This window comes from Bicyclus anynana, chromosome 10 (genome assembly GCF_947172395.1).
Source record: "Bicyclus anynana chromosome 10, ilBicAnyn1.1, whole genome shotgun sequence".
NCBI classification, from domain to species: domain Eukaryota; kingdom Metazoa; phylum Arthropoda; class Insecta; order Lepidoptera; family Nymphalidae; genus Bicyclus; species Bicyclus anynana.
The window spans coordinates 6,671,147-6,698,922 of NC_069092.1; the positions used below are offsets into that span (position 1 = coordinate 6,671,147).

General features: G+C 35.1%; 1 protein-coding gene across 1 annotated transcript; it reads left to right on the forward strand.

Moving 5' to 3' along the window:
- The first annotated feature begins 222 nt into the window (after positions 1–222).
- On the forward strand, positions 223–27,776 carry LOC112057789 (protein wings apart-like). The gene is made up of 14 exons (XM_024098335.2): positions 223–829; positions 1,320–3,220; positions 4,132–4,320; positions 4,756–4,860; positions 5,862–6,005; positions 8,897–9,018; positions 9,625–9,751; positions 10,737–10,952; positions 12,139–12,334; positions 13,560–13,681; positions 14,038–14,201; positions 14,846–14,949; positions 16,659–16,843; positions 18,102–27,776. The coding sequence occupies exons 1-14, from the start codon at positions 670–672 to the stop codon at positions 18,360–18,362; spliced, it is 3,996 nt and encodes a 1,331-aa protein (XP_023954103.2). The 5' UTR covers positions 223–669; the 3' UTR covers positions 18,363–27,776.

Consider the following 27,776-nt stretch of genomic DNA (forward strand, 5'->3'; position numbering starts at 1 on the left):
CATTAGCGATCTATGAATAATAATTTATATAGTTGTAATAATGTAGTTTATTTAAGTTTAAATTGAAGCTAAAACAGAGAGGTGAGAAGGAAGAAAGAAGAAAAAAGAAAATATCTTTAGTTAAGAAAAAAGAAAATTACATCTACATCTCTAGCAAGAGTTGTCTATGAAATTCGCCGCGCTCTCTATTGGCTGTAATTTGCTTCCTTGTTTTGCTTTTGCTTTTTCCAATATGGCGCTGCTGGTGTTATGAGATGACAACATCGCACTTTGTGACTGTGTCCTATTTGTCATTATTAATGTTTGAGTCAACATTAATTAACTACCTCAAAAGTTCAAAGAAAATCTGTAATCGTAATGTAAGTTGTTATAACGTCGGACTCGAGTTATCGGAGGATTGTTATCATACAAATACATTCGAATGCGTCCGTAAAGAAAGTACATAGCTCCTGTAAAAATGGCGGGTGTGTTATCTTTATGGGTTGTGTTTTCATTGCTATTGGAGAAAGTCTAATGAGTGTGAGAGAAGTGTTGATACGTTTTTAAGTTGAAAATAACTTGAAATTGGTGATCCAAGAAGCCATGTGTAACTTGCATCTTTGACATTTCGAGAATTGATTGATTTGGTAAGACGGCGCAGGTGTCATCAAATTTGATGAAATTATCAGCATGTCGCGCTGGGGCAGAGGCCGAAGCGGCAGCGTGGCTGTGCCGCTGGACAGTGCTCTATTTAGAGAAAACAGTAATTGCCCTTCGGCTGCCCGATCGGCGGGAACGGTGGGCAAGTGGGGAATTACAAGCTTCACTTCTATTCGGAGCGCTCCTTACGGTGAGTACCTTACATTCTTGTTTGGCCTTGAAGTTTAGTGTATAAACATAACTTTGTATACAAATAAATACTACAATAATCGTATTATTATAGCATAACATAGTAACGAAACTAGTTCCAATGTCCTAATTTCAATAACCTTTCCTACAATACCACTTATAAACGACAGGCGGACGTCTGTTACTTCGTACGTGTGAAATGCAGTTTTTCACAAATCCCGCGGGAACCATGGAATATCCGGGTTAAATAGTAGGCTTTATGTTGCTCAATGACCTCTATCTTCCAGTGAAAGTTCCAATAAGTGAAAGGTCCAGCTGTCCCCAAGATTAGCCTGGTCAGACAGATGGAAATGTTAAAGAAGTTTCTGTTTTGGTATTGTGATAATAACAATAAGCATTTGAACAAGACAGTTTTTTTTTTAATCACAGACAGACACTTATTTACATATATTGATTTACACACTCTCATCAATTCTCTATCTTTATTCCAGCATATCCTAACAATGTGCATAAAAAACCTGTCCAAGACCAGAACAGTCCTTTAACAGTGCCAGCAGTTGAAACTGAGCAACCACCTCCAAAGCCTAAGAAGTTTTTTAAATCACGAAATGCAGAACTTTACCCACCAGTGCCACAAATTACATATGCTCCCCCTGTACCGGCTGCACCACTTTCGCCTGAGCACCCAGGCTCTGCTAGAGAAAAGAAAACTACTAAAAGAAGTAGGTACAATAGAGACTCTTCATCACCAGAATTACCAAGACGTAACTCTGAAAAGAGTAAAAATAAAAGGAATTTTGCTACCAAAGCATCAAAGAAGGAGGAATCAACTGCTGAAAATTCACAACCTCCGAACAAGCGATATTTGGTTAGAAATCGGGACAAGGTAATAAATTATGCAGAAGATGGAAGCAATAGTCCAATTCCTGAATTTGTACGTTATGAGTCAATGCATCCAAAGGCACTATCTCCTAAGGCCAGTCCTTTGGTTATGAGTCCCTCAAAAAGCCCAGCAGAAACTGAGGTGATGAGTCCGTCTACGTCTACTAGTAAAGATGCTAATGATGACCGCAAACCACCACCTATAGTGCTCAGAATTTCTAAAGGTACATCAAGAATAGTTAGTACAGATTCTAACGAAGGATTTACATCGCCTGGTTCAGATAGACACTCTTCCCTGGACACACACTCTGATATGGGGTCTGATCACAAAAAAAGTCCTACAGTGGAAACTATATGTTCTCCCAAACATGAGGGGCTCAAAATTACTATTAAATGTGCAGGTCTCAGTCAAGAAATTAAAAAAGAGAAGAAAAAAGAAAAGAAAGAACACAAGGCACATAAAAAGCATCACAAACATTCAGAAGATGAATCTGTTAAAAAGTCTACTTCCCCATTACCTGACTCTGATAATTACGATTTATACAAAACTCTAGCGTCACCTACACATGAAAAAGAAAAAGAATCAAAGAAAAATAAACAATTGGATCACACAGAGGCTCGACTGGCTAAATTGGAATTAGATAAGCAGACTAAAAAGCCACAACCGGAACCAAAACCACCAGAAGTTATAGGTGGTAGATCAAGAAGAAATAGACCAAATATAAATTATAGTGAAAATGACGATTATTTAGACAGTGTAGCATCTCGAATAACAAGTAAGCAAGTAATAAAAACTGTTAGTGATTTAAAGAAAGAAAATAAAAAAGGCAAAAGAAGAAATGAAACAGTTGCTGACAATACTGCAGCTGCAACTGTAACCTCGTCTAAAACTCAACAAGTGACTGAAAATGAGTCTGAATCTCAACTGGCTACAGAAGAACTTATCGACATACTATCAGGGAATAGTAATAATGAAAAGGTTACACATAAGAAACCACATAAGAAGCAAAAGCATAAAGGAAAATACAGTAAACATTCAAGTCCTAGTTCATCAGGAGCTGACAATGAGACATTAGCAAGTATAAAAGAACAACTTGCTAGTAATACTGAACAACATGATGAAGATATTGATCATAATTCTGATACAGAAGAAGTAGAACCAAATGAAGCAAATGCTGATGATGCTCCCCAGGACTTGCACATGGGTAGTACAAAGTCACCTAATGAGGCAAGTGAGGCTCAAATTCAAACACAATCTTCAGACTCAGCATATAACAGTTGTCCACATGAGTTTTCAGAGGAAGAATCACAGAAATGTCATCAGGATGATGTATTCAAGTCACCTCAGAGAATGGACGAAGAACATATGGAGGATAAGCCAAGTGTTAAGTTAGTTATCACAAAGAAAAAAGGTTCCATATTCAAAAGTAAATCACTGGTTAACGATAACCCTTCACCTCTACCAGCTAGAAAAAGAAGACATCTTTATAAACATGAATGGGCAAATGATGTAAGTAGTTAGGTATAAGTGTTATTATATACAATTCTTTACCCAAGTAGGATTTCTTGACAAGTTTTTTTTAAATTAAATTGGCATAATTATGATGTGCAGCAACAGATAATGAGATAATTTTGTCATATTGCAATGTCATGTCTCTCTTGTGTAGCAATGGGATGTAATAGGAACGATTTTTTTGTACGGCTAATCTGTGATTAATAAAAAACAAACACTAATCACACCCTTGTTGTGGGACATTGACATGTGGATGTTGATACTCATTAGGATTTGGAGTGGAGTGTTTACTTTTCAGACTCCTTAGTCATTGAACAAGAGTCGGTTTGCAAAGATATTAGTTTGAATTGGAGTAACTTCATCCAAGAAACCACTTTGATCAGCTAGTAGCTGTTTTTCTGAATCATTTATTTCTCTTGAAAATTTTAAATTAAGTTATTGCAGGTGAATGCAGATTCTCATGTATCGTCATCAACCCATATTCGGCTCACTGCTGAGCTCGAGTCTCCTCTCAGAAAGTTCTCATGTATACTAAACAGTAAATACCTTATTTTAATAATGAGATGAAAATTTAAAACTCATTACTGAAGTAAAATTTATTTAGCTCTCCCTTTCAACAAATTTTCGTTTCACTCAATTACTTTTTTTGCAGGGTTAAGGAAAGGAATTCCTTAACCTTACATCTATTGGTCACAAGTCCAGGGCTCTGTTCGGAGGTTTTCTCTCTGCCTTTGCCACACAATGGACCCTGGTACCTGCACAATTCCATGAATATATTTGTGAATATATTTGTCAATGCATTCACTAATTTACTCCCCAAGTCCAAGCAAAGTATAGAAACTTTAAATTACTTCAGCAAAGTCATTCCTGTTTATATCTTTAAACATAAATTAATTTCCATTATTCAGAAAGGAAATGAAACTCCAAGGCCTGAGCAGGCTGGAACACCAGATGTCAGCAATCCAGCTGTGGAGGTACCTGAAGAACTTACAAGAGTCACAAGATATAGAGCAGCCCATCCTATATTGGATGGTCCAACCATGGATGAACCTGTTAAACCTTATACAAGTGTTAGATGTGCTAAGGAAGCTAAAGAGGTAATAGCAATAATAATAGTGTAGTTGACTCACATCAAATTGAATATAAACAATATTAATTTCATATAGTCCAAAATATATCAACATTAATCAATATAAGTCAAGGATTTCTTATAAAACTCAATTTAAAAATTATGTATTTTTCAAACTTTTCAAACATCAAAAAAAATAATAAAGCCTATTATTACATTTTTGGTCTTCCTCCGGGAGGAAGACCAAAACAGAGATGGGCGGACGAAGTAAGACAGGTGGCAGGAGGCAACTGGGCAAAATCTGCAAGGGATAGGGAGTTGTGGAAAAGTTTGGAGGAGGCCTTTGTCCTAGGGGACAAACAGAATTTATATACAAACTCTGAATAAAGGCTTTTATTATTATTATTATTTATTACATTATTTGCTTTGGTTTAAATTATTAAAATAAAATGATTACTTTCAGTACTACACTGTTGTGCGGAATGTTAAAAAAGCACATCAAATACAAGAGATTGGAGAATTCCAAGAATTCAATGATGATGTTGAATATCTCCTAGATGCATTGCAGGTATGAATTATCATTATACTGTTACATTACTTCTGTTTCCTTTTAATATTACATCTTGACTTAACACTGTCTGCAGGTTCCATAAATATTATGTTAATTGTCTATCTTCTATCTATCTTATAAAATTGTTGAGATCATAACAATGCATATACCAACAGCACCATTCAGAAGTTATTTTGTATAGGTTACAGGTAGTCATAATAATGTTTACACCAAGTTGATTAATACCTATAAAAATACAGCTTTTGTTTTAAAAAAAGGTTTAGTTTATTCTGACAAATTATCATAACTTATGATTTTGGCAAAATAGTGTTCAAGTATGTCATAATAAGTCAGACCAAATTTTACCCAATTGGATCAGCCTTTGAACTATAATCTTATTAAATGACTGCATTATTAATGATTCAGCTGGCCTATTCGCTATTTTGGTCTTTATTATCAACCTTTTAAAATAAACATCAAATCAATTGTGAAATGTCATCTACCTACTTTATGATATCCACCAGTAGGCACCAGATGACATTTGTTACATAGAATCTCAATTTCGTATATGTAAAATAGCATACCATCAAAGATAGTGAATTGGCTTGCTATTTCTGTGAATGACATGATGTAATTTCCTTTTTTTATAATAGCAATAGTAATATTTTATGTTACTATTTAGCTTGTTATTCCTCTATAAAATAATCAAGTATATTTGTAACTGGACATTCTGTCTGTCCAGTTACAAATATACTTGATTATTTAGTAAACGATTTTTTTTTTAAGAAATTAAATATCACGTGTCTCAAACGGTGAAGGAAAACATCGCGAGGAAACCTGCATACCAGAGAATTTTCTTAATTCTCTGCGTGTGTGAAGTCTGACAATCCGCATTGGGCCAGAGTGGTGGACGATTGTCCTAACCCCTCTCATTCTGAGAGGAGACTCGAGCTCAGCAGTGAGCCGAATATGGGTTGATAACGAAAGAACGATTTAGTAAAATCATTTGTGTTTTTTAGGACAACAATCCAATGTCTACGCGATGCTTGTCCGCTATAACGCTAGCTAGTAAATGTACGGCGCCCGCGTTTCGTATGCATTTACGTGCGCACGGCACCGTACAGAAGTTCTTTAGCGCCTTACACGATGCCACCAATGATCAGGTAATTATTATTTGTATTATCAAAATGCTATATCTTTAAATTATGACCAATATTCCGATTCCCCTTCAATATAGTTGGGAAAGACTGTATTAGGAGTGGGTACGACTATAGACCAAGGGCAGGGATCAAACCACCATACCTCGGTGATAGGTCCAACTGCTTTTTCCATTGAACTATTGAGGCTATTTATATTTATTGAGCATCTATATAGAATTATTGATTGATCTATTTATATTATTGATTTTAAAATATCATCATTATCATTATCAGCCAATGGACTGCTCTCTGCTGGATATAGGACTTCCAAATACCATGGTCTCAAACCCTGTCTATGTTTTTGGTAGACCTACAGTTTTTTTCTCATGTTTCCTGTAACTTGACAATCTTTGTCATCACAATGAGATATGTTCAGTTGTGTATAGGAGGTATTCTAGAGATTAAAATACATATTATTCTAACTGTGTCCGACACAAAAATCACTTACCTGTAGTAATATTGTAGAGATAAAAAGTAGTCTAGTTGCCATTTCAGGCAAAGAAATATCTCTGTGTCAAATTGTTTTGATATTGGTTTAACCATTCTGCTATTATTGAGTGTCAAACATACAAAAGATTAATATTTATTTTATTTATTATTATACAATATACATATTGAAATTAAGCCTAACCAACAAATTTAACACAAACCACAGTTGGTTTTACTATTATAGTTAATTATACAATATTAGAAGGTATATAGCCTAAATAGCTCAACGGTAAGAGCAGTTAGACTCATAACCGAGGGGTGGTGGTTCAGTCCCCGTCCCGTTGGTCTATTGTCCTACCCACTCCTAGCAGTCTTTCCCGACTAGTTGGAGGGTAATAGGAATATTGGTCATAATTAAAAAAAATATGGCAAATAGTTTTTATTTAAAAAAAAAAAAACAAAAACAGAAAAAAATATCTTTAGTGGGTAGTAAAACAAACCAAACAAACAATGTGTGAGTGTACAGCTGCTGCAACGCTACACAGGCTGTCCCAAAAAGTTTACACAAACAAGCACTGGAGAAAATTCCAGAAAAATATTGGTTTTGCCTGACTAGTAGCCTGTAAAGATACCCTGTGTCCTTTTCTGTACCCTTAATAAAAATAATACATTTTTTTCAATGCTTGGTTAAATAGTTAAGGTGTGAAAGTCTACTTAATCTGTGCAAAAAATTTTTGCTTTTATAATAACAGTTAAGATGATTCTACTTTGCATAAAGTACATTTGCTATAACTATGTAAATGTGAATGACCTGCACCATTACACCATAGATATTATCTCCCCTATCTATACTATGGAGCTACTGAGGTTTTATATTTATACCATTTGTAGGTATATCATGTTTATGGTAGTCTTGACAAATAATAACTGCTGTACTAGTGAATGTTAAAATTGTCATAAAATGATAAATTTCATTTAACTACTCAACATCTATTTATCAATGTTGTGACTATTATTTATCAATGTCACAAACATTATAGATAATAGGGATGATGACAGTTTTTTAAATTGTATATAAATTAAGAGTATACTAATAGTAAAGCAATTTTGTAAAAGGAACAGGGTATCTGAGATCATTACTTTCGGAGCTACAGGGATTTAAAGAGTCAGATTTGCGGCGCTGCCGCGGATCCCTGAAAAACGCCCCATACAAAATGGCTCGAAAAAATGACGTCATAGGCAATGTAATGATCGTTAGATTTGTATGCGCGTTCAAACAAAATTACTAATATCTTTGTTATTTGTGCGTTTATCTTTATAGTTCATGTATTAAAAAATGTCACATTTAATGTAAGGAAGCTAAAACTGTATAAATTTTCTTCTAATTACGATAAAAATAATTTAATAGTTTTTGAAATTTTATAATCTCATTTATTTTGCAAATATCCAGACAATCTTTGCTTTTTATGTATAAATTAGTTAACATTGACCCTATTTACCCGAATGTATCATAAAAATCAATATATTCAAACCTAGTCATCATCCCCATTGAATGGACATATTACATTAATCTTACAATAATCATAGATGATGATTACCTGTAGACCAAGAATAATATTACTCTGAGCTACATTAATCTTTTGTTGTATTACAACCAACAATACATTCCCATCCATACTAATATTATAAAAGTAAGTCTGTCTGTTGTAACCATGAATTTTCCAGGAATAAAAGCATATGTTATGCTCCAAGGTGCATTTTATCTCTATACTGAAATTAATCAATGTCAAGTACAGTTAAAACTAACACAGATAGACAAGCAAACATACTTTTGCATTTATAATAATAGTATACATGACTAGCCTAAGTCCCGCGTGGTTCCCGTTCCCGTGAGAATGCAGGGATAAAATAGCCCATGACACTCACAAATAATGTGCCTTTCTAGTAGTAAAAGAATTTTCAATATTGGTTCAGTAGATCTATAGATTGTCCCCTACAATACTAAAAACTTTGCCTCTTTAAAAAAAATAGTATAGATGAGCAGATTGTGATTTGACCTTTGTGGTGCAGTGGTATGCGCGATGGATTTACTAGACAGAGGTCCTGGGTTCAATCCCCGGCTGGGCCGATTGAGGTTCTCTTCATTGGCCCAGGTCTGGCTGATGGCTTCGGTCGTGGCTAGTAGTAGTACCGAAAAAGATGTACCGCCAAGTGATTTAGCGTTCCGGTACGATGTCGTGTAGAAACCGAAAGGAGTGTGGATTTCTTACTCCAAACAAGTTAGCCTGCCTCTATCTTAGATTGCATCCTGAATTGCCATCAGGTGAGATTGTAGTCAAGGGCTAACTTGTATAGAATAAAAAAAAAGATTTGTTGATTGAGATTTGAGATATAGTTATGAATGTATCCATATTGTTTTATTTCAGAGCTTAGGTCTGTGCACGGCAACAGTGATGTTTGTACTGTCTCAAGATCGTCTAAATATGGATCTGGATAGGGAATCGCTGGAGCTAATGTTGAATCTACTTGAGTCTGATGTATCACACAAGTGAGTTATCTTTGATTTTCTCATTATTGTTACTCTGTAATGGAATCCTATTAGATTCCATTAAGCAAAATGTTTTTTTTTTTTTGGAAGATTTAAAAATCTAATATGAATATTTATGGCAACATATTTTTTACATGAATGTAATACAAAAAGTGGTCTAATTTAATTTAGATGAGTTCATGCAGTATTTCTAAATTAAGGTTAACCACGTTTAATATGTAAAAATGCATTTAAAATTTGATTTGTAAGAAAAGCTGTCCTAATAGTAAATATATGTATGAATTATCAAGAATGTAAATCAAATCTACACATGTGCACTTTCTCATGTATGACCAAGAGCAATGACCTCTGTGATAGGTTAATGACCCTGTTAATGAAATCTGGAAGTGATACTTCTCTCAACTGGGATACTGATTGATCATCTTTATATAGATCTTTGTTTAATAAATGCATATCTTATTTATATTTATTAAATGAGTAAATACAAAAATGAATTTTATCAATAAATGTATTTCATTATTTTTCAATTTTTTTTTTTAATTTTACTACTTTTGTTTTTTAGTATAACAGTATATAATTAAATTAATTAAAATAATTTTATTATAGAAATGCCCTTGATGACTGTGGGTTAACCTCCGCTCAACTTGCAAAAACGCAGGAGAGAGTGCGGGAGCTATGTGCTGAAATCAAAAGTCAAGGCAAAGCTAACCATCTAGATTTAGAGAATATCACAGTAAGTATTCTATAAATTAATTATATGCTCATTTTGCTTTAACCTATGATGGCCTCCGAGGCGCAGTGGTGGTGGTGGTATGTGCGGTGGATATACAAAACTGAGGTCCTGGGTTCGACCCCGGTTTGGCTGATTGAGATTTTCTTAATTGGTCCAGGTCTGGCTAATGGCAGGCTTCGGCCGTGGCTAGTTATCACCCTACCGACGAAAAGTCGTACCGCCAAGCGATTTAGCGTGTAGAAACCGAAAAGTTGTGAAGATTTTTATCCTCCTCCTAACAAGTTAGCCCGCTTCCATCTTAGACTGCATCATCACTTACCATCAGGTGAGATTGTAATCCTGACCTGAGCGAAGTCCCAGACTTGTGATGAATGGATGTAGGGGTGAGGATATTCCTACAGCCCTACTTGACAAGTACTGTTTACCAACAAACAAATTAGAAATGAAGGTAGAAAATTCATATCATTTCATAACTTATTTATTTTAAATTATGTACGTTGTGCTAAGCTTATTAATGGAATTTATTATTTTCAATAATTCGAGAACATGTTAATTAGTTAATTATTAGGTGTGAAATGACTAGCGATTTATTATTTGTGATTATTTGCTTTTCTTGGCTCAAGTTATTCACTGCGCCCAGCCAAACCCAGAGGCAGTTCTAGAAAGCCATTCTAATATAGCACTAATCATCATCATCATCATCATCATCATCATCATCATATCAGCCGATGGATGTCCTCTGCAGGACATAGCCTTCTGTAGGGACTCCCAAACATCACAATACTCAGCCACCTGCATCCAGCGAATCCCTGCGACTCGCTTAATGTCGTCAGTCCACCTGGTGGGGGGTTGACTAACCCTTTAGGACCCCAATGTCCATCGGCTCTTCGAAGTATGTGCCCCGCCCATAGTACTAAGCCATGTTATAAAGCCAAACACGTTTTCTCCGACTACATTCTCCCAAAATTATAATTTTTTGTTCTAGGTGGGTCATTTGGCTATGGAAACACTACTGTCGTTGACGTCGAAGCGTGCAGGGGAATGGTTCAAAGAGGAGCTCCGGAACTTGGGCGGAGTGGACCACATCGTGCGCACGATACAGGACTGCGCGGGGAGGCTGGAGTCACCCGCGAGCAGTTGGACCAGTGCAGAGGTTGATGTGCTTAGAAAGGCTGACCGGTGTATGCGTGTTCTGGAAAACGTGAGTATATCTATACTAATATCAGCCAAAAATTTGTTAGTTTGTTTGCTTGAACGCGCTTGACCAATGAGACTCGCCATTTTTTTTTGTTGGCCGGCACTATAAAAAGTGCTCAAAAATGTATGAAACGAGAATGATCTCTTTTGTTAGAACATTTTTATGGCACTAGCGAACGGCCGGGAGGCCGGTTTTTCACAAATCCTGCGGGAACTGTAGCGGAATTTTGATTTAGTACTTTATATGGGAACAAGTCTGTCATACGTCATACATGATACTTTTGCAAAATTGTAACCGTTTACGCAGCGCACGCAGTGTAAGCTCTCAATAGGAATAAAATCCCCGATTTCGAAACAGTCTGCATTGGTGCTCCGCTCCTATTTGTCTTAGCGTGATATTGTATAGCCTTCCTCGATAAATGGGCTATTTAACACTGAAAGAATTTTTCAAATCGGACCAGTAGTTCCTGAGATTAGCACGTTAAACCAAACAAACAAACAAACTCTTCAGGTTACTACAGCGTCAATGGAATCGATTAGATTTGGTAGATTAGATGATAGAAAGAATTAATGGTTATATACTTTTTTCGCTTTAAGCGGTGGGGAAAAAAACTACAGACTTTTAAGACAATTTTTATTACTTTGGTTTCTGAAATCATCAGAAAACATGAGCGATTATTCAGATGATTATTTCATTAGAAGATGTAGTGATAGTCTGTGTTATTTTTGATGTATGCAATGTAACGTATGTCAATTAAGTCAGTACACAATTGGATTAATTATAAGAAGTCAAAGTCTCTCAACGGGCGATGGAGCGTGTTATGCTTGGGGTTTCTCTGCGTGATCGAATCAGAAATGTCACTGACATAGCTCAGCGAATCGCGAAGCTGAAGTGGCAGTGGGCAGGCCACATAGTTCGAAGAGCCGATGGACGTTGGGGTCCCAAGGTGCTGGAATGGCGACCCCGCACAGGAAAGCGCAGTGTTGGTCGACCCCCCACTAGGTGGACCGAAGACATCAAGCGGGTTGCAGGGAGCCGCTGGATGCTGGCGGCTCGAGACCGTTTTGTTTGGAAGTCCATACAAGAGGCCTATGTCCAGCAGTCGACGTCCATCGGCTGATAATGATGATGATGACAGTTGGATTGGAGTTTAATTTACAACAGTGGTGATCTCATGGATGTTTTATAGGTGACGCAACAAAACGAAGCGAACCAGCAGCACCTAGTGACGGGGTCGCTGGGCGCGGCGCGCACGCTGGTGGCGCTGCTGCGGCGCTGCGTGGGCGAGGCGCGCACGGAGTTGGCGCTGCGGACGGCGCTGCTGGACGCCGCGCTGCCCGCCGTCAAAGTGCTCGTCAATCTGTCGCACTCGTTTGGCATTGCCTGTAAGTTATTATTACTTGTTTTTTAACCGCACCGCCACCGCCTTCATACTGATCAGCAGGAATAACATAATAATATTATGATGTTATTTATCACTTTTTGGTTTAGTGGGTACGTTTTTAGGTTTTGATGTCGATTATATTTTTTTTTTATCAAATTTTTAAAATTTTTACGCTTATATGACGTGGACAAATGGTACACTTATAGCAGTCATTCGCAAACTTAATGTATTGGTAGATCTACATAATCAAGACATTTTGACGAAAGAAAAAGTAATGTTTGTTTAATGTTTTATTAAGATTTGGTTAGGTTTAAAACATTTATTATTTTACAAAGATGCATTTATGTGTACAATATGTAATGTTTGTGTGTACAATAATACATTAAAAACTTGCTACGTACAAATATACAATAAAAACTCTATTGTGAACATACAAGTTGAATATAATACACAATAGTTCTACTTGCGGGTAATCACCAAAAAATATTAACAGAGACCGGTCGACTTTTGATGGTCGTAATCTCTGTACCAAATTTCATCCAACTTGGTTCAGTAGTTCTTCTTCTTTCTTGTCTAAGGCACTACGATTTTGCCCATAGTTATCGTTCCTTGTATAATATGAGTATGAATAACAGCGACCGGTCGACATTTGATTATCATAATCTCTGTACCAAATTTCATGCAACTCGGTTTAGTAGTTCTTCTTTCTTGTCTATGGCACTACAATTTCACCTGTAGTTACCATTCCTTGTATAATAATTATGAGTATGAATAACAGCGACCGGTCGACATTTGATGATCATAATCTCTGTTCCAAATTTCATCAAACTCGTATCAGTAGTTCTCCTTTCTTGTCTATGGCACTACAATTTCACCTGTAGTTACTGTTCCTTCTATAATAATTATGAGTATGAATAACAGCGACCGGTCGACATTTGATGATCATAATCTCTGTTCCAAATTTCATCAAACTCGTATCAGTAGTTCTCCTTTCTTGTCTATGGCACTACAATTTCACCTGTAGTTACCGTTCCTTCTATAATAATTATGAGTATGAATAACAGCGACCGGTCGACATTTGATGATCATAATCTCTGTTCCAAATTTCATCCAACTCGGTTCAGTAGTTTTTCTTTCTTGTCTATGACACTACAATTTCACCCGTAGTTACCGTTCCTTGTATAATAATTATGAGTATGAATAATAAAATGTGTTTTTGATTTCAGCATCAGCAATCGGTGCCACAGTGGTGGGAGAACAGCCTTCAGTGATGGAGATTTGTTTGATAATGCTAAACAACCAAGGGAACTTCATACCTGATACCAAAAACTTCGACTTCTGTGTTTGTGTACGTATTTTAGGGGTTTATTTATTTATTTTTTTATTAGCTACTTACATTGAGGGGCTAAAAAATAAAAAAATAATTAAAATTAACGAACCTGCTTTAATGCGGGTTTGCGCGCGATAATGTTAAATTCTTTAACGATCAGATGTTAATAATAGTGACCGAAACTGTCAGCTTAACCATCAACTTTCTAACTCTGGCCTGAGAATTTGTTCTCAAAATAGTGCAAATTATTGAGAAAAACCTCAGTTCTTTCACAGGCCAACCTGGGACTAGATCCCAGGACCTCATGATTTAAATAGACCACTGAACCAATAAGGCATAGGCATATAATAATTTTTTTATAAACCTTGTTCTAGGTGCTGATGCTGCTAATAAACCTAGTACAAAACAACGACGTGAACACATCTCGGCTACTAAGCGTGCGTATACGCGTGGACAACGAGCATGACGTCATATCTCGCAGCGTGTCTGCGCTCGACCTCATCGTCGACCTGTTCTACAAGCGGGAAGAGTTGGCCAGGTAACCTTTATTGATTACTATCACGCTTCACCATATAATATAAAGCAGATATCATATAAGGAGATATAAGGCAGCCTTTGACACCCACAAATATTGTGGTTTTCTTTTGGTTGAAAAAATTTATAATCGGTTAAGTAGGTCCAGGAGATTATCTCCTACTAATAAACCTAGTACAAAGCTCGAAAACTTTTTCTGTTCATAATATTAGTATAGATTTATTATTTCTTACTAGTTGACCATACAGACGTTGTCATGCCATATACCATCCGCAATACTAACTGTCATTCGTATAGAAAATGTAGCCAGAGTATCGTTTAAATCTAATTAAAAAAAATAAAAAAGTTCTTAATTTCCTGGTATTCATTCTCTGGGTGAAAGGTTTCTTATTCCTCCATTATCCTGGAAATTATGTCTGAAAAATTACATAAGAATCAATCACTAAATATTGATTCTGTTTTATATTGCTTTATTATCTATATAGTATTGTTTAAATCTAATTTAAAAAAATAAAAAAGTTCTTAATTTTTTGGTATTCATTCTCTGGGTGAAAGGTTTCTTATTCCTCCATATACCTGGAAATAACGTCTGAAAAATTACATATGATACAGCAAATCACTAAATATTGATTCTGTTTAATATTACAGGAGAGCAGAAGAAAACACAGATGCCTTATTAGATGGTGAAAAAGATGACGGTGCGCAGAACAGCAAAAAACAGCAGGATGATATTGACGAAACAGTAGCTAAATGTAAGTAAATTAGAGTCTAAGATTTTACTAGCGGACACCCGTGTGACTGTTTTTTTTTTTTAATTTGTCCCCAACTTTGGGACAGGCAAAGATCGTTGACCATACAGCCTGTTCAGACGTCAATGAAGTTCTTTCTTGAGTTTGTATTTTATTAGGCAAAGCCTTGTCTATCGTGTGTTATCTTATAGATTTTCTTCTATAAATATTAATCTTTGAAGATTCATCTGATTTTATTAATAAGTATAAACTTTCCGATTTCCGATTAGCCCAATCTTTTTTACTTTAGGAGTAAATTGGTGAGCGCGTTACGAATATTTATAATCGAGCGATGCGTGCTGCCCTCTACAAGCATAGTGAAACATTATTTGTTATTTTAAACTACCAATAGATGGCGTTCTTATAGGACATAGAAAGAATCCCTTTTTGTAGATGGCGCTTTGTTTCTTATTTTGACCGATTAAAAAAAATGGATGTGGTTGTGTGAATTTCGGTTATTACCACCTAATAGTAACGATTACGCAGTTAAATATATTTACACACTGCCAGCCTGCATTATTGGACTGTTGAAATCTATTAATAACCTCTCTAAGGAGGGAGGCCTTGCACTGTAGTGGGTTGTAATCTATACTAATATTATAAAGCTGAAGAGTTTGTTTGTTTGTTTGATTGAACGCGCTAATCTCAGGAACTACTGGTCCGATTTGAAAAATTCTTTCAGTGTTTGATAACCCAATTATCGAGGAAGGCTATAGGCTATATATTGTCCCCGTTTTCCTACGGGAACGGGAACCACGCGGGTGAAACCGCGCGGCGTCAGCTAGTGAACTGATAATGATAAACTAAAAGCAAATCCTTTTTCCATACCCAAAGGACCCTATTACTAAAACCGCTGACAGCTGTTAGATAGTTGAAATCACAGATGGTGAAAAAATAATGCTTTCTATACAAATGACATGATTTTCTTACCATTGTTATAGTGGTACAGAAACTTTCTTGCGCGAGTTCGATTCGCATTTAGCCGGTTTTTTAACCGACTTCAAAAAAAAGGAGGAGGTTCTCAATTCGTTCGTTACCTCATGACTTCGTCATTTATTATAACCAATTTTGAAAATTATTTTTTGTTTGAAAGAGTATACTTTCAGATACGTCTTTGAATTCGGTTCTATATTTATGTTAAAAAGATTATTTTACACATAGATTTCATATATACTAATATTATAAAGCTAAAGAGTTTGTTTGATTAAACGCGCTAATATCAGGAACTACTGGTCAGATTTGAAAAATTCTTTCAGCGTTAGATAACCCATTTATCGAGGAAGGCTATAGGCTATATATTATCCCCGTATACCTACGGGAAAACGGGTGAAACCACGCGGCGTCAGCTAGTATTACAAGATGATTATTGTTACCGTTTGATTAAAAAAATAAATAAATACTTAATAAATAATTTGCATGCTAAATTGGCAAGATACATTTACCATCTTCATCTACCGACCACCTGTATATATAATGCATGTATCTGCAAATAAATAAATTGATTGATTGATTGATTGATTGATTGATTGATTGATTGATTGATTGATTGATTGATTGATTGATTGATTGATTGATTGATTGATTGATTGATTGATTGATTGATTGATTGATTGATTGATTGATTGATTGATTGATTGATTGATTGATTGATTGATTGATTGATTGATTGTCAGTGCTGGCTCGAGCGGGCACGCACATGGAGCACACGATGGTGGGCGCGTACATCGCGCTGCTTGTGGGCAACATGGCGGTGGTGTCGCCCGCCCACGCCGCCGCCGTGCGCCTGCGCGTGCCCACGTACGCGCCCATGCTGCCCACGCTCAAGAAGTACTTCACATTCCTCTCGCTGACTGCCAGTGTGAGTATACTTTGATCATAACAGTAACCACGGCCTCCGTGGCGCAGTGGCATGCGCGTTGGATTTACAAGATGGAGGTCCCGGGTTCGATCCCCGGCTGGGCTGATTGAGATTTTCCTAATTTGTCCAGGTCTGGCTGGTGGGAGGCTTCGGCCATGGCTAGTTACCACCCTACCGGCTAAGACGTACCGCCAAGCGATTTAGCGTTGTACGATGCCGTGTAGAAACCGAAAGGGGTGTGGATTTTCATCCTCCTCCTAACAAGTTAGCCCGCTTCCATCTTAGACTGCATCAACACTTACCATCTGGTGAGATTGTAGTCAAGGGCTAACTTGTAAAGAATAAAAAAAAAAAAAGCAGACTTTCGAAACATAGCGGAATGGTGTTTCTCATGCTGCCAATGCGCCCACGTTTTGTCCACTTATAACAACAACAATTACAACTGCTTCATTTGTAAGCTGTGATAACCAGTGGAGTGGCCTTCGATTCGGAGAGCGTAGGTTCGCATCGGGTCCAGGAACCTCCAAATTGTCAGTTAAATAAATTGAATATCACGTGTCTTTTCGAAATTCTCTAGTGAAGTCTGCCAATCTCAACTGATTGAACAATTTTCGCGCAAAGGGCATTTTTCCATGGCCATTTTTTTTTTATTCTTTACAAGTTAGCCCTTAACTACAATCTCGCCTGATGGTAAGTGATGATGCAGTCTAAGATGGAAGCGGTTTTTCGGTTTCTACACGGCATCGTACCGGAACGCTAAATCGCTTGGCGGTACGTCTTAGCCGGTAGGGTAGTAACTAGCCACGGCCGAAGCCTCCCACCAGCCAGACCTGGACAAATTAAGAAAATCTCAATCTGCCCAGCCGGGGATCGAACCCGGGACCTCCGTATTGTAAATCCACCGCACATGCCACTGCGCCACGGAGGCCGTCAGGCCATAGTTATTGCATCTTTTGTTTTAAGTTTATTGATTTGTGAATTTATCTATAAGACAAATATTCAATATATTACTCTTTCCACAAATAAAACTGCAATTAAAATGAAAGTTATACAAAAGCAACTCATATTACTTACAACTAACTCGTTGCTAAAATCACAATAAAAACTGTTAAGGTATCATAATCTCACTGGGATATGTTTTTGCACTGCAGCCAAATAGCTCGAATTCAAAGCGGTTTAGAAATTTGGCGCATACTATACTAATTATTTCGAATTGAATGTTTATTTCGAATCTCAATGATACAATTGTATGTTACAGGGTGAATCAGCAATAGTGGCGCACGTGAAGTCAACGCAGCGGATAATACAGTTCATGGAAACCAGCGACAAGGAGAACAGTCAGCCCGAGCCGCCGCCCCCAGCCGCTCCCTACACCGCAGCTTGCCCTGGATACTACCAGGGCTCCCCCTCGGACGTCCCCCAGGACATGTCCCTGAGCAACCTGAACTACTCCATGAGTTACAGCTCATCCAGCTCGGATAGGATGTCCTCGTCGATGGAGATTGATGGTTACCACTGAAATTTGCACACCTTTTTAGTTTTTTAATGTGACACTGTCTTTATCTGTTGAGGTGGCTAATGGCGTGAATATTCGCTCGAGTTGAATATTCGTTGTGAGATAATAATATCTAAATATTCACGGCTACTATCAGAGTTTCCCCTCGGACATCCCCCAGGACATGTCCCTGAGCAACCTGAACTACTCCATGAGTTGCAGCAAATCCAGCTCGGACAGGATGTCCTTGTCGATGGAGATTGATGGTTACCACTGAAATTTGCACACCTTTTTAGTTTTTTAATGTGACACTGTCTTTATCTGTTGAGGTGGCTAATGGCGTGAATATTCGCTCGAGTTGAATATTCGTTGTGAGTTAATAATATCTGGGGCTTACCCGTGAATGGACTTTACTGCCGGACATATGCCTCCCATAAAGCTATCCAAACACTACAGGCTATAGCCACCAGCATTCCTTGCAACCTGTTTGATCAGATCAGATCATCGGTTCACATAGTGTCCGACCAACACTGGCTTTAATTTCTGGATAAAAAGTAGCCTATGTGTTAATCCACGATATCATTTATCTCTATTCCAAAATGTCAGGCAAATCGGTCCTTTTGGTTTTATTGGCTGCGGTAAAAACGTCACAGCAATTATTGCACTAGCGATTTACTTACAATCCATTAAAAAGTCGCTCGGATAGCTGTATGAATGCCGATTATTCCATTAGCAACAAGCTCATAGCCACATTGATTGAATATTCATTACAATTGCCACCTCGAATGTATGCAGCTTTGGCGAAATTGATGTACACAACATAATATTACTTAATAGGATATATACTATTATTTATTTCTAATCTTATTTTACATTTAGACGCTTGTCGAGTTATCTAAACATAATTATTTTACGGATGGACCTTGGAGTGAACGAATGATATGAAGCTAGAAACTCGTATGAAATTTTATCTTTGCATTTTAGAAATCCTCGAAAGATAAATTAAAGAACACTGAATTTTATAAAACTTTGACAGTGAAAATTCATTATTGCTTTCAATTAAAATGCAACTAATAAGTTGAAATGAAATGGATGCAACTTTAAAGTAAAAAACAATACCGTAATTAAATTCAGAGAAGTAATAGAAGAATTTATTTAAGAAAATTATAAACTTCTACTATTTTTTTTTTCTAATCTTATTTTACATTTAGACGCTTGTCGAGTTATCTAAACATAATTATTTTAGGGATGGACCTTGGAGTGAACGAATGATATGAAGCTAGAAATTCGTATGAAATTTTACTTTGGCTTTTTAGAAGTCCTCGAAAGATAACTTAAAGATCACTGAATTTTACAAAACTTTGACAGTGAAAATTCATTATTGCTTTCAATTAAAATGCAACTAATAAGTTGAAATGAAATGGGTGCAACTTTAAAGTAAAAAACAATACCGTAATTAAATTCAGAGAAGTAATAGAAGAATTTATTTAAGAAAATTATAAACTTCTACTATTTTTTTTTTCTAATCTTATTTTACATTTAGACGCTTGTCGAGTTATCTAAACATAATTATTTTAGGGATGGACCTTGGAGTGAACGAATGATATGAAGCTAGAAACTCGTTTGAAATTTTATCTTTGCATTTTAGAAATCCTCGAAAGATAATTTAAAGAACACTGAATTTTACAAAACTTTGACAGTGAAAATTCATTATTGCTTTCAATTAAAATGCAACTAATAAGTTGAAATGAAATGGATTCAATTTTAAAGTAAAAAACAATACCGTAATCAAATTCAGAGGAGTAATAGAAAGCATTTACTTGAGAAAATTATAAACTTATTTGGAAAGCCTTCAAAAGCTTTACATTTTAATGTAGATTTTAGCAATATATCTGACATATCATTCTTTCACATACACACAAACTACTTCTATCAGTCTCATTATTTCTTTGTCGACGAAAATCAAGTAAGATTTATCATATTTGATATGTGATACAGTAAAAATGTATGAAATGTGATCAATATTGGAATAGGATTTGACTTTCTTATTAACTGACAATTTTCTTAGGAAAGTTTGGATTATTGAATATTATTCACCCACTGGTTGGGATTCATTGATAAAAGTTGACCTTATCATTTGTATGAATGTATGTTTCCATTTTTTTCCAAGATATTCGTTTATTCATATAAGCGACATGCGTTAGAAGTATTTATTACATATACTTTATATATTTTTTATTGATTACACAAAATTTTGTGAATAAAAAAAAGTGGAGGAGAAAAGGGTACTGAAGTTTTCTGTCTTTGCATATTTATGTTTAGATACATTTAATATATTTCATTGATTTTATTTATTATTTAAAATGATTTTTTTTTTTTATTTTTTGTTTATTTTGATATACTTACTAAAGTATCCGAAAGGTTGTTTAAACATATTTCATAAATTTGTGTGTGCCTTGATATGGAATCTGATAATTTAGTATAGTTTATCTACTTTCGGATGTCTGTTTTATTTGAATGTAGACAGACATACAGACATACAAGCATGGGACAGTAGACAATTTACAGACAGTGCATTAATGTGTAAACTGAACGAACATGATTTACCCAAACGAACCTTAAGCTTGTACATACAAAAGCGCTTGCTCTCCTTACCACTACAATTACACCATCCATTTGACCTCAAGGTCATTTGACCTCAAGGCCATTTGACCTCAAGGTCATTTGACCTCATGGTCATTTGATCTCAAGGTCATTTGACGCCCTCCGTGGCGCGGTGGTTATTCTTGGTGGATATACAAATTCGATCCCCTGGCTGGGCCGATTGAGGTTTTCTTAATTGGTTGAGGTTTTGCTGGTGTAAGGCTTCGGCCGTGGCTAGTTACTACCCTATTGATAAAGATCACTACATTGTTGTAATGGTAATGATGACCTTGGGTTCAAATAGACTTTCCACAAAGACGCTGTACATTTATTACGTATTTGCTCTCTTGTTCGCACAGACACGATCATACTCTGTGTGTGTGAGACAGCTATATTTTATTACCCCAGTCATACAAGGATTTAACCTCTGAATAAGAGATAATAAGCTATAAACTCGTATATGTCACCGTAAAATTGTAAATACCGTTAGATTATAATTTTTAATCTATCTCGCGACGTTTTGAACTGTCGAAAGATTGTAAACCGCAACATACTGCTTACAATTTAAAGTGTTATTCGGTAGATTGTAAGGAAGAACTTACAAATTAAAAAAAAAAACCTAAGCTAAACTAAACTAACTTATCCATTAATTTCTGAGCCACTCAATTCCGATTTTTATGATTCACAATACTTCGACAGTTCACAATCTCGCGAGATAGTTTAGAACCCAAAAAATGTCGCGTCTGCGTCTGCAATCTTAAGGTATTCAAAGTCAAAGATCACAAAAATCAATTTATCAACATTATTTCTATTTTATAGCTCCAATGATGTTAACTTTTAATATAAAAAATTGTAGAACACAAAATTTTCGATAAATTGTGTCTAATATAATATATTTTTTCTCACAATCGTTTTGTGGTGAACCAACCAAATGGAGGTTTATACAAGCTTAGTATCTCTCATTCCGATTTTGACCTCTTTATTTTCGTAATTTGTCTGGCCTTCTTGACTTTCCGCATCTGTGATAATCATCGCATGTGTCGGCCTAGCTCATTCTTGTAGTGACGTTCGATCCGTCCACACCTTTTGTTGGATAATCCTTCATGAATTATTTTAGGATAGGCGGGAAGAAGGAGTGGGAAAAGGAGAGAAGAGAAAGAGAGTGAACTAAAAATAAATTTAAAAATTTTAAAATACGTCTTTAACCCTACATCCATCGGCCACAAGTCCGGTACTTCGCTCAAGGTTCTCTGCCACTCGAGGGTTTATCGGTTACTTTCTTGTTTTGAATTGTGAGACCTAATAGGCTTTCGCTCAATAATTGTGTTTTGCTCTTTAAGCATGCCTACTAGTAAAATGTTTGTATGAGTGTTTATTTTTTTCAAAACAGCCAACAAGCTCACTTTTATTTATGATTATTGTAATCGTTTATGAAGAGCAAAACTTAATTTTAGGTGATACGATGTTCAGTCATTTAGTAAAATTATAATAAATTACGTAATAAATGTACATTGTGTTACATGTCATATCAGATAGAAGATTTCAATTATTGTAAAAATAATATATTTTAAATATATATCAAATTAAATTCTCCTAAATATTGTATGATTTATAAATGCTGTGTGATTATTATATTTATGTCGTGTACATCGCTCGTTTATGGTGATAATTTGTATTGTGCAGAATTGTAGAAGTGATCTTCAAATGTTTATATTAGATTAAAACTCCACTCCCATTGACGCAGAGTTGCTCTATGTTTTATATGTTAGTATATTGAAGTCTATCTTGATTTATTATAGTAACCCAACAAATTTATACCTTAATATATCAAGATAGGGTTTAAAATGCTATCACATTTTAAAACTTCTAACGACACGTCGTTTCGACTCTGTGTTAGTGTGACTGAAACCTAAAGGTGCCTTTCTATGGAAAGAGATGAACTGGAAGCGGGACGTCCAATCAGATTATTGGGAAATGACGTGATCGTAATCGTTTTCTATTGGTCGGTCCTTGCGTGCCTACACTCGTCTGTCAAAACGCACCTTAAGACCACGGCTTTCGACTGTCAACTTTGGACTAATAATATTTTTTAAAATATCGACTATCATTATAATAGTTCAGTGTGTAATAAAATGTAAATATTGATTCCGTGCGAATTGAGTCATGTTAGTAATATAACGGTATGCCATTTGTAAATTATATACATTAATATTCCTGTAGGGTAATGTATGCACTCGGTTAGTACCGCCTTTCTGTAACAATACTTCCTTCTTTGAAAAAAAAAATAATAATAATTTAATTGTAAATATAGTCGACAAGAGGTAGTTAGATTCATTCGCGGATATGGGTTATGAAATCTTAATTAAATTGAGATATTCCGAGTTTAAGCCACTTACCTGGCAATATGAAAGTGCAAAAATATAGTATATTAAGTGTATTATAGATATGTATTCTTTTATGTGAATATTGTGTCTGCACTTTTTGTATTATAGACTTTTGAAGAGGATTACAAATTTATCGTGTATCGTTCCGATGAGGCACAATTCTTTTATTGTAAATAAATTATTAGATAGTTATAATAATAATAATATATTGGTCTCTGTTGACTAAACATAATGATATGGTGGCGAAGTTATTTGTATGCGATTTTGAGATTTTAAAGATCGTTGCTTGTTCGAAGGGACTCGATCAAATTCGTGCATAATGTACAAACACTATGTTAGTTCGCAATAATTGAGAGATAATTTATGCTTACATTACATTAATAAATAGGACAATTATCATGTTGGACTTTTAATCGATAGCTGATAGCTTAAGCGTTCGTATAATTCTTTATTTCCCGTAAATAGCAGACCTAATGAATAGCTGCGCGAGCATGGTGAGCATTCTTCCCACTGATGATAGTAACAACAGTATGCCAGATAGTCACAATTGGAACACTGAACTCGTCCATTTTTAAGTCTATTGGAAATAAATAAAAGAAAAGATTTTTATCTGTGGAAAAAATGCTAAATCGAGCTCACGCGCTTCTATTTATTTTTAATTCTTTCTATGATTTCTAAACGGAAGTTCACGTAAGTACAACTAGTGGGGACAAAACTAAAACAAATTCGCGATTACATTTGACAGAAAAACATATTTTTGCGTCAAAAGATTTACGATTCAAGTTATACCGCACGCCCGACGCACCTATACGCAATGTCTATTACTGGCGACTTAGGTGCAATATAATTAAAGCGTTTGTCAGACAGCATGGTGCGGATGACAAGTTCGTTTCTCTATTGAAAGTTGGCCGCGCAACTGTCACCGTACCCATGTTATCTGAAAAACACTCGTTGCTTCGTCGTGACAATAATTCAAAGAAATCATAGTGCGCAGTCTAGGGAGTGGTTTAAAATCCGTAATGCAAATCAAATTCGGAAAATTGCTTTTGGTGCGGTATAACGCAAAGTTTTTTTGATGTATGGTCTATAACACATAATTTTGTTGTAACATCACTTTTTTCCAAGGTTGCGTAATAGCTATGTTTGTCGTCTCCACGTAGGAGACTTCGTGTTAAGTGGTTAAGTCACTTATACTGTATTGATCTGTGCCTTGAATGTGCGATTTTTAGTAATGAAGAAATTTATTGAAACCATGGTGGTTTAAGTGGAACTTCGGTAACCGATTTGTTTAATATATTCCGTAAAATCAGTTGCTTTTTCGGGTGTAGCATCTTAAAAATCAATTTTATAGCACCATCATGAATTAATTGATAGTTCATTCTAAAAAATCGGCTCAGAATTTAGACGGTGAGGAAAAACATAGGTACAAATAGAACTAATTTTTCAAACCGGTTCAGGCGTTTTCGAGTAATCGGTGAACATACATAAAAAAAGAAGAAAAAAAGATTCCGACGATTTGATAACCTCCTTTTATTAAAGTCGGTTATAAAAAACGTCTAACATCGATTTCACTTTAAACGCGTAGAGGATAAAATGTACACATATTCATTTTTTTTGTATGTTTGTATCATTTAGTTCAACATATTTAGATTAAAAAACAGGTAAAGATTGTTTAAAAGACCCCCCAGGGATACGTTATTGGGTAAATTGAAGTTGTCTATACCAAGTGCATTTGTCAAAAAGGCGCAAATAGGTAGGTACTAATATCGTGAACTGAAGTTTATGATATCGAAATATATAGCCTTTAATGGTTTTTAAAACGTAGTAAATTGACTAGAATAGGTATTACGATAAACACCAAAGAGAAGTATGCAAACAGTGCAAACAGTATTGAGCAGTGCAGTTTCAAAACAAAGCGTGAGATTTTCACACCAAAACAAAACCGTTATTAAATTATGGATAATGGGTTCGGTCTCCAGCTAACGATAATTGAAGGGCATATAATAAACATAATTTTATAATTAATAATACGCTTGTTTAAGGGCTCTCCACTTTAAAAGGGAGTATCATAATAATTATTGTTTTTGTTGAAATTATGTTTATTATTACATGCCCTTAAAATATCACTAGCTCCAAACCGTAGATAATAACTAAGATATCTATCAAACTAGCAATATTTGATTTGAGACAATCCAAATCCAAAGTGTAGAAGGGGAAGGGGGAGGGAGAAAGCGATGCCCCGCGCGCTAGACTTCATACCAGCGCAGTCCTTCCCTCTGCCTCGCGCGCACGATTTCACACCCTTGCAGTCTTTCCCCCCTCATATCATGGGAGTGTCATCAACGAATTTCCCAAGCTATAAATACATTCGATGCAGTCAAGTAATATCTACAATGATGCATACTGCAAACGTACGTATCCTTCCAGTCCTTTGCTGGGTTTTAAAACGGTGCAGCAAATAAAAGAATGGTCTTCCTACCCGAGACGTTTATTGTATACATAAGAACAAATTGTTGGTCACGTAAAATAAATTTCAACTATGATTGTAGTATAAAATTGTTTGTTTTTATGACGCTAGATTTGAAAGGTAGATAATGAATTTTTTAATATTATATTATCCAATGAAGTCTTTTAAATCGAAAGTGAAGCTTCATTGATACAATTGCTGTTTTAATAGGTTTTCTCTTTCAAGTTGTGCTTGTCATTATATATTTTTTTAAACTTAATGTGCCTATGAGATTCCGTGATCACCATACTAAATGCAATGGTTAAATTTTTGTCTGTGTGTAATATATAAATAGCTTCAATTGCTCTACTGTTGTAAAGGGTCGCGCTAAAATGTAAAGAGTTTTGTTTAAAACAATACATACTTTTTGTTATAGAAATCAATTAACCATGGTATTGTACGACGGTTAAATTAAAGTCAGACTATTTACAATGTTTCCGACTCATCAGTCCATGCAAAGATTTGCGTATTATAGACGGTAAACCTGCTACATACAGACAAATTTCCGCTTTTTCACAAGATACTTATGGTGAAAATGGGGTCTTTGACTAATATGTCTATAATAATTTAATTAAACATACAGCTAATCGGCCACAAACTATTAATTTCTAGGCAATCTACTTAATTTGTGATTCTTTTGTGTTTAATTAATATGTAATTATAATTAATTATAACGGGTACATACAATGATGACTGTATTTTGTAATTATCGGTTTTGTTATTACTTTGCAAAATAAAAAATATACTTCACCCATGTCCATTTTTTAAATTTTACTTTTAATAAAATTATTTGTTTTTTTTTTCGAACATATGTAGTGGTAAATTGATTTATTTGCCTATAATGTATGCCTATTGTATAAAATAAAGAATTGTCGTGGTATGTACCTACTCTCTAAATAATTAATTATAATTATGTATTTAATTACGAAAATGTAAGTTAAAAATTATTATTCGTGTTACACCGCAAAAGGTCCTGTGTTTTAAGAATTTATAATGATATTGAATTGAGTTTATAAATTTATTTATTGCTTTTGTATTTGTTCTGAGATTCAAATATATTTTCTATTCATTTTCCTTTTTGACATGATTTTATGGATTTATTTTAAATATCGACAACCGAAATGACAAAAGGCATTGGCAGGATGTTGGAAGTCTAAGTTCTTCATTCTAGTTTGTCTGAGTCTAAAACTAAAGTAATACCTAGGTAATAAATAAAATGTCTTTATAAAACAGGAGCTTTTACGGGTTTTCAAAATAATTTTAATAGACGTGTCTTATTAGAAATTATTCGGCAGTAGATGAAACGATTTTTTGTGACAGCTTTACTTAATTTTTAAGATTTTTTTGACCGTAGTTAATTACCGTAGCAGTTAGCAGTGACTTGTACCAATTTATTTTTTGTATAAATTTAGATTTTACTGAAGATTATGTTTATAGACTGGGTTGTTTTGTGTTTTTGTACAGTTATATATTGAATATTATTGTCTAAATTATATTTACGTAATTTATTGTAGGTGTACGATCTAAGGTTAGCTTCATGCATTTCGTTATAATATTTCACTTTAAATTACTTGTGTTTTAATATCTTTATTATAATTATGTTGTTTTAGATAAGCAGGAGAGTTGGATATCTGGAGAAATTATTTGTAAATCTAATGTGTAATTATGTTATAAAGTATTACAAGTAATTATATTAAAAGAAGGACGATTTAAATATTGTATCTCTTAACTGTCCTTTTACCCCGTGACTGAATTAATAATAAAAATATTTTATCTATATTAACATCTATATTTTGTGAAAAATATTAAATAGCATAATAATGTGGCAATAACTTATGTATCTTTCATACACAACAATTCTAAAATGATAGATTTAATAAATATTTAAAAAGCGTAAACCTTAAA

Bases quoted from the DNA above. Each gene is read 5' to 3' on its own strand.
- LOC112057789 (XM_024098335.2), top strand. From the start codon at position 670: ATGTCGCGCTGGGGCAGAGGCCGAAGCGGCAGCGTGGCTGTGCCGCTG. The intron at 4,861-5,861 runs GTATGAATTATC...TGTGTTTTTTAG, and splicing joins ATCTCCTAGATGCATTGCAG to GACAACAATCCAATGTCTAC. The intron at 14,202-14,845 runs GTAACCTTTATT...TTAATATTACAG, and splicing joins AAGCGGGAAGAGTTGGCCAG to GAGAGCAGAAGAAAACACAG.